This window comes from Anopheles ziemanni, chromosome 2, assembly GCF_943734765.1.
Source record: "Anopheles ziemanni chromosome 2, idAnoZiCoDA_A2_x.2, whole genome shotgun sequence".
In the NCBI taxonomy this organism is placed as follows: Eukaryota; Metazoa; Arthropoda; class Insecta; order Diptera; family Culicidae; genus Anopheles; species Anopheles ziemanni.
In genome coordinates this window covers 7,644,532-7,652,500 of record NC_080705.1, presented here as the reverse complement: position 1 = coordinate 7,652,500, position 7,969 = coordinate 7,644,532, and the positions used below count along the sequence as shown (strand labels likewise).

The 7,969-nt window shown below is 42.0% G+C and overlaps 1 protein-coding gene across 1 annotated transcript; it reads left to right on the top strand.

The window, feature by feature from the left end:
- The first annotated feature begins 5,309 nt into the window (after window positions 1-5,309).
- On the top strand, window positions 5,310-5,945 carry LOC131293094 (uncharacterized). Its single transcript, XM_058321177.1, has 2 exons — window positions 5,310-5,519; window positions 5,604-5,945. Exons 1-2 carry the CDS (start codon window positions 5,310-5,312, stop codon window positions 5,943-5,945), a joined length of 552 nt encoding a protein of 183 aa, XP_058177160.1.
- The last annotated feature ends 2,024 nt before the right edge of the window (window positions 5,946-7,969 follow it).

The following is a 7,969-nucleotide window of genomic DNA, read 5'->3' as shown; positions in this document are numbered from 1 at the left end:
TTTTTCTGTATCCTGAAATAAATAAGATAATTTGATAATGATTTAAAGGTTGTTGATAGAAGTAATCTCTGTAAATTATTAAGAATACAAAAAAAAAAAAAAATGATTGGTAACTAATATCCTTGATGATTATTTTTTAGGTTGTCGAACAGAGTGCTTTAGCCGTTAATACATTACACGATTTCGAAGTCAAGAAAGGATGTATCCTCGGCCGCATTGCAGACAGTATATCCGTGGTATTCTTAATAGATTCCGGTGCAGAAGTGAATACCGTCAATGAAGATATCTTCGATAAACTACAGAACGACGAAACTTCAAAGAAGCAGCTCTACTGCATCTCAAGTGGTTCAGATAAACCGCTTCGTGCGTATGCCAGTCCGGGTGAAATCGAAGTGACAGGGACCTTCGTGGCCGAATTATTTATTTCAGAGGACAGACCACGTTTCTACGAAAAATTCTACGTTATCAAAGGCGCTAAACCACTTCTTGGAAGGGATACAGCTCTTAGGTACAGCGTTTTACGGTTAGGACTTGACGTGAACGTCAATCGCACGGTTGCTAATGAAAGTGTTCCTATTAGATTTCCCGGTGAAATCCTCGCTGTGACGGCGACAGATGAATTCCCGAAGTTTAACGTGTCTCCAGTAATATTGTCATATGACAGCACTAAACCTCCATCTCGCAAGATTTTTACAAATATTCCCCTGCCGTTTCGGGAGGAAACCCAACGGCGACTTCAAGACCTTCTGGCTACAGGAATTATAGAAATTGTCACAGATTCTATGGAAAGATCGTTTTGCTCTTCCTTGTTGGTCGTCCCAAAAGGCAAAGACGATATTAGGTTAGTAGTAGATCTAAGAGGCCCTAACAAATGTATCATTCGTACTCCATTCAGAATGCCAATTTTGGAGGAAATTCTCGCTGATCTTCATGGTGCTAAATGGTTTTCCACAATCGACCTTACCAGCGCATTTTTCCACGTGGAAATTGCGGAACAATCGCGGCACCTGACTAATTTTTTCGCGGGTAATGGAACCTATCGTTTTAAGCGGCTACCATTTGGTCTGTGCAATGCACCAGACATATTTCAAGAAATAATGCAAACAAAGATATTGTCTGGATGCCAAGGCCAGATATGTTATTTGGATGATATTCTGGTGCACGGTACTACAAAAGAACTACATGATAGAAATCTGAAAACTGTTCTTAAGCAGCTTAAAACGCATAACGTGCGTATTAATTCGAACAAATGCGTTTTTGGCGAGACGAAAGTTAAGTTTGTAGGTTTTCTTATGTCAGACAAGGGTCTTTGTATTGAAGAGGATAAATTAAAAGCAATTCATAACTTTCGTCGACCGGAGTCCGTGCAAGAAGTGAAAAGTTTTTTAGGCTTCATTAATTTCTCAGAAAGGTTCATTTACATGCGGGCTGACAAAACAAAACATTTGCGTGAGCTAGCAAAATCGGAATCCTTTTACTGGTCAGATTCAGAAGAAAAGGAGTTCAACTTTCTTAAGTACGAAGCTTTACAACCAATTGCTAGGTTAGGCTACTTCAACTACAAAGACGAGACTGAGCTTTATGTAGACGCATCTCCTGTGGGCCTAGGTGCCGTTTTGGTTCAGTTTGGGACGGACGGAAAGCCGCGTATAATTGCTTGCGCTTCAAAAGCGCTAAATAGAACGGAACAAAAATACCCTCAAACTCAAAGGGAAGCACTTGCGATCGTATGGGGAGTAGAACGATTTGCTTTTTATTTAACTAGTAAATCGTTCGTCATCCGTACAGATTCCGAAGCAAACGAATTTATATATGGTGAGGGCTACCGACAAAGTAAACGGTCCATTACAAGGGCTGAAGCTTGGGCATTAAGATTGCAAAATTATGACTTCTCGGTGAAGCGCATCCCGGGTCATTTGAACGTAGCAGACGCTTTATCGCGTTTGATAGGCCAAACTCAGGATGATGATCCTTTCGATGAGGATAACGATAAGCATCTTCTTTATGCTCTGGATGAGGGGCTATTGAGCGTATCATGGAAGGATATCGAGCTAGCGTCAGAAAATGATAAGGAACTTACCACCGTAAGAATGGCCATTAGATCTAGATCTTGGCCGGCAGAGCTTAGAAGATACGAGGCGGAATCTAAATCGATTCGTTTGTTAGGGTCAATGGTTTTCAAGGAAGATAAAATCATTCCACCTAAGGAATTACGAATTAAACTGTTGGAAAAGGCTCATGAAGGTCATATTGGGATCTCTGCTATGAAACGCATTATGAGAGAATATTTTTGGTGGCCTAACATGAGCAAGGAAGTGGAGAGCTTTGTAAAAAGATGCACGACCTGTTTAGTAATTTCTAAAAAAAACCCACCAGTGCCGCTGATCAACCGTCAACTTCCTGAAGGGCCATGGCAGGTACTCCAAATAGATTTTTTATCGTTACCAGGATGTGGAGCAGGAGAGTTCTTGATAGTGGTAGATACATACTCACGTTACTTAGTAGTAACCGAGATGAATTGCTTAGACGCAAAGAGTACTATACTGGCGTTAAATAGGATATTTTATACATGGGGTTTACCGTTAACAATACAGAGTGACAATGGTCCACCCTTCCAAAGCGCTGAATTTATAACGTACTGGGAGGAGAAAGGCATAAAAATTAACAAATCGATCCCACTAAATCCGCAGTCCAACGGAGCAGTCGAAAGGCAAAACCAGGGCATCATCAAAGCGATATCCGGGGCCAAACAAGAAAAAAGAAATTGGAGGGAATCCCTAAAAGCTTACGTACATATCCATAATACGATAAAACCACATGCTAGACTTAATGTAACTCCTTTTGAGCTCTTAGTAGGATGGCGTTATCGAGGATTTTTTCCTAGTCTATGGGAAACTAAGTTAACATCCGATATAGACAGGTCTGACGTGCGCGAGCGGGATACATTTACTAAATTAGTTAGCAAAACGTACGCCGACTCGCGTCGAGGAGCAAAAGAGTCAGATATAGCCGTGGGAGATAAAGTTTTCCTCTCATTTCCGAAGAAACATAAAACAGATGGAACCTTTTCAAGCGACCGGTATACTATAATAAGTAGACAAGGCGCGAAAGTAGTTGTTCAAAATGAACGTGGAGTACAATATACCCGCAATGTGGTTGATTGTAAGAAAGCGTTAGAACAGGAGCAACTTCCATCAAATACAAGTACAAAACTGACAGTGACACCTGAGTCAGCGCCAAAGGATTACGAACATGAATCGGTAGATCATTCCGAAGATAGGCTAGACGGTATTACGGAAAACAGACCGAAAAGAGTGCTTAAGAAACCGGAAAAACTTAAGGATATGTTCCTATATCAAATTTTTCAGTAGAGTAGGGGCGGGGGTGAATGTAGAGAATAGAATAGATAAGAAACTTGGAGAGTAACGAAAAAATGAGAATGTATGCCGTGAGGTAATGTAGAGAATAGAATAGATAAGAAACTTGGAGAGTAACGAAAAATGAGAATGTGCCATGAAAGGATTAGCTATCAACACAAGAGAGGCACAAGAGAGAATCTGAAGATCCTGAGTTACAAAAAAGAGGGTTCGTTTGGTGAGAGGATTGAGCGACGATCAGCAAGAGAAAGCGAAAGGACGGGCAGTTTTTGGACGGACGTGTAAGACAGTGGTCAGAACTTTTAGGATTTGTATCAAATATATAAAAAAAAAAAAAAGAAAAGAAAACTGCTTCTAATTGGAATGGCGGGTGTACGCAGGAAACCGGGCAAAAGTCACGACAGTACTCACGTTCTACTCAATTGTTATTAAATTGTCTAATTTTTCTTAGTAAACATTTACTGAGGCTTAATGATGAGTGTGAGGTTTAATGCATTGTTGAAAATAAATTTTATTTCACTTGTTCAAGATTTGTAATATCAAGATTTTATGTTTCACTTAGGTTTGCAAACATTTAGAAATATTATTATAAAAACAAATCTTTAGAAGTAGTATATCGCGTTTGGTATTCAATTTATTTTCCAATTCTTTTTTCTAATAGAAGCTATTTGTATAAACTTTCAATACAACTTCCAGGTTGGCCTTTTCTTCATTGTTCTTTTTCGTAAGTATCACCATCTTCCAGAGACCCTTTTGCAGAATTGGAGGTATACCTTCCGATGTGAATATGTGATTGATCGCATGTACCTCCGTTGGCATTATCGGGCACTCTCCCTTAGGCGGAAAGTTTATAAAATCTTTAACTAATCTTCCGTAATCTGCTTTGAGGCGATGTATGAAATCGCACATTCCTTCGGTTGTGAGCTTGATCGGGTAATGGTTGTACTGCTGATTGCCCAGGCTGCTATGGAAGACGTCTGTACTAACCTATAACAATGTGTTTCAAATTCAATCTGTGAAATTCAACTGACCATGCTTTGATCGAATGAATCTTACCACATATGTATTGTCTATTGGAATTTTTATTGTGAACGTTCCGTTCATAACCGCTTGAGTGCGGTTATACTTGCGTACACGCAGTGTACTTCCTAATATTTCGCTTCCTGATACCAGTTCCACACGCTCGTAAACCATTTCTAGTCCATGTGAAGAAAGGATCAAAGCAAAGCAGATAACAACATACAGCATTTTGGTCGAATTGCTACTAACTATTCGATCGTTATAAATGTTACATTTATAGCTCTGGGGGTTCCCTGTCGTGAGCTGATCATACACGTGCCATCTAATGGTGACTTGTACTTCTTCTTATTCAAAACGGGACGCTTCCGTTTGTTTGTGTCACGTTCTTCTCAAATGTTATTCAATTTTCTAACTTCTCTAAGTAAACTTTTACTGAAGCTTAATGATAAGCATGAAGTTCAATGCATCGTGTTGCATACATTTTATTTCAAGAGTCAAGTATCAGATATTTTGCTGATCTTTGAAACATTTCCATGTATTTAAAAAATACCAAAGTTGAACTAAAGTTGACAAGTGTAGCCAGATTCCTCTAATTTGTATGTTTCAGCTCACGTTGCATCGCACACAGTATTGGCAGATATATCTTAAATCGTGTTGTTTACTTCAAAACTCAAATTTTCCTTTCGGCACTTTCGTTTATTTTTGCCTTCTCTAAGATAAGCCATGTTTGAATGTTTGATTGTGCGGAGTTGATCGAAAAGTTGCTTTGTGGAACACAGATGCAAGTCGAATGTGAAAACAGCATGTTGTTTTCGCTATCGCAATCTAACGCTATTAAATCGTGCAAATCACGCAAGGCCGTCTCTTATATGAAGAGGTACCACGCAACCCTGCCTACCAGAAAGCCACAAAATGTGGAGTGTGTCGTACGCTCAGCTGCTGACAATAGTGACCATTTTAATTGAGCCATTGGTCTGCTACAAGGCGAACTACGAGCGAGTGGAGCAAGTTTTCGGGCAAGAGTATGCGGAAATAGATGTGCGCATCCGTAAGTACAACCGAACGACGACGGTTATGAATGGCACGATGTACGTTAGGCAGCCCTTGGATGATAACCTCGTGGTGAGTGGCAAGTGCTGTCGAAGCCAATCGGATCTGTGAGGTGGGACCCATTCGGTCAACCCATTCGATCTCAATCCGTTGCAGTTTTCCAGCGACGTGTTCCACAGCCGGCTCGGTAACCAGCAGTTCCAGCACTACCCGATGCGACTTCCGACCAGCGGCTACTGTCAGTTCATCGAGAATCTACACAACGAGTACAAAACGGCTGTTGAAGATATGACGAATTTTCCCGACCCCGGCGAGTGTCCCGTTTCGGAGCGGGCCATTTATATACACGACAAAATTTTCCCACAGGACGTGCTGCCCGACTCGTTGGCTCCGGGCCTGTGGAAAATAGTGATCACCGGAGCGCTAATGACCAAACCGGACGATATCGTTTTCCGAATGATGGTTAGTGTCCGGTTGGTGGAAGATTTATTTACATAGAGTTTAACAACCATTATTAGAAACGGTTGTCTTTTATCGGGATAAATAGAGAAATTGAAATTACTTGTACCACTAAGGGTGGTGAGGAAATAAAATTTGAGTTCCACATTGGTCCACTACTTTGTGTATTCTATTAACTATAAGCCTACGTGGATTTTTAATAAACAATTTAATTTCTTCTCGTTTTTTCTCATCCGAGTAATTTGTTAACGATGCAAGAAATGGTCCCCTAAAAGACAATCGTTTTGAAGCAGAATAGAACACCCTCTGGTAGGCTATACAAAGAACCTCAAACATTTGCAGTTGCTTGTGCCGAATGGTTTGGTCCGGATGTTCCTTATCTGTTGCGCCATTAATTAAACGCGGCCACCATTAGCGGTAAACATAGTACTGCAACTTGAACCGTTTTCCAGCGAGGTCGATATTTCCCAAACGCTTGGTATAATTATTCTCTGGTTTTGGAATCCTATATTTTCCCAACATCGTATGTGTACTGCGTGGGAAATAATCCATACCGAAGTATTTTAACACGTACAGGTACTGTTTTGAGCATTATGTTTCGATTCCCCGATTTGCGCAGCGCTGGAGAAAGTCACGATGAAACGCGATGAGAGGGTGGTTGGAAGTTTTATCAGCCATTTTGGCCGGTGGGCCGGAAGAGGAGAACCACCGAGCAGGCGGGTGGGTTTGCCGTTTAAATTTATTTCCCACTGCGCCCTCCCCGAACCATAGTTTCGACTTTTGCCGGCACCGCGATACCGATCGGTTAGGCCATTTTCCGTGGCTGCTGTGGCCAGTGTGGCTCGGGCAAAAAATTGTGTTGGGAAGGAACAAGGGGACCAATTTCCTTCCGCAGAGGGTGTGCTGCTGCGTGTGGGTGGCGATAAATCAAGTGGCCCAGAGTCACAACAACAGCCCCCGAAAACAGCCTCGTCGTCGATCTTTTGCAGGAGTGCAGCTTTCCGGTGGCAGCGCCCACAGTTGGGGGGGCTATTGGTGGGGGGACGGGTGTGGGGACGAAAAAACTGTACACGACAGCAGGTTCGCTGGCGGCGCAACCGGCGCAACCGGTCGCGTTTTCCTGTCGATTCGGCGGGTGAAAATGGCCGGCCAGTGATAGGATGGTGGAAGCTCTCAAGGATGTATTTCCTTTCCGATCACAGCGCTCGCTTCCACAATAAAACAATTTCTGTCCATCGGGGGTGGGGTGAAAGTGGTAGAGCCTTGGGCCAGTAGGACAAACCCACACCAACACAAACAACCCCGTGCACACCAGCGACCGGAAGCGGACTCTCGGTGGGTTTCTGTGCTGTCGTTTTCTTCACCTCGCATCTTTTCCCAAGTGGACGGATCGCTTCCTGTGGAAACTGTTGCTATGGAGGTTTTGAGGGTGATAGAGTGGGGGTACGCACACCAAGAAATGGTCCTTTGCCGCTTTCTAGACCGAACGTGTTCCTTGTGTGGGCTCGTTTTTCCGATCCCATGTTGCTTCTGGCCTGATTCTACCTCATTCCGGGCGAAACGTCCTTACGAAACTACTGCCGCGCTGTCGGTGTGAATGTGAGTTATATTGCGTTTTGCTGATTCTGCACACCGTGAAGGATATGCCTCGGTTGAGAGGCAACGGGGAAAAAATGCTGGGACGATGTTGTTGCAGCCATTTAGGCGCTTCGTTCCGCATTTCGGCCGACAAATGTTAATCTACGAAAAAGTAATGACAAAAACTGCAGCAAATATTTTATTTTTATATTGTATTTATTATATAACATGCGTATATGGTTGAGCAGCTATGCTTAGGTATTAATAAACTTTGATTTATTTAAAATAAGCAAGAATATAGTTTAATTATTTCAAGAAGTATGCAGAAGACTGCAAAACAATGGTCTGGTTTTTCAAGATCAATAAACTGTTTTTTGTCATAAAAAATTGCAAAAAATTACTTGCATTTATAGCGATAAAAATACCAAAGGGAATCTCTCACGAGCGTCTCGTGTCTGGATTATTTAGCAGCTTTCTTTTCGTAG

Bases quoted from the DNA above. Each gene is read 5' to 3' on its own strand.
- LOC131293094 (XM_058321177.1), top strand. From the start codon at position 5,310: ATGTGGAGTGTGTCGTACGCTCAGCTGCTGACAATAGTGACCATTTTA. The intron at 5,520-5,603 runs GTGAGTGGCAAG...AATCCGTTGCAG, and splicing joins CCTTGGATGATAACCTCGTG to TTTTCCAGCGACGTGTTCCA.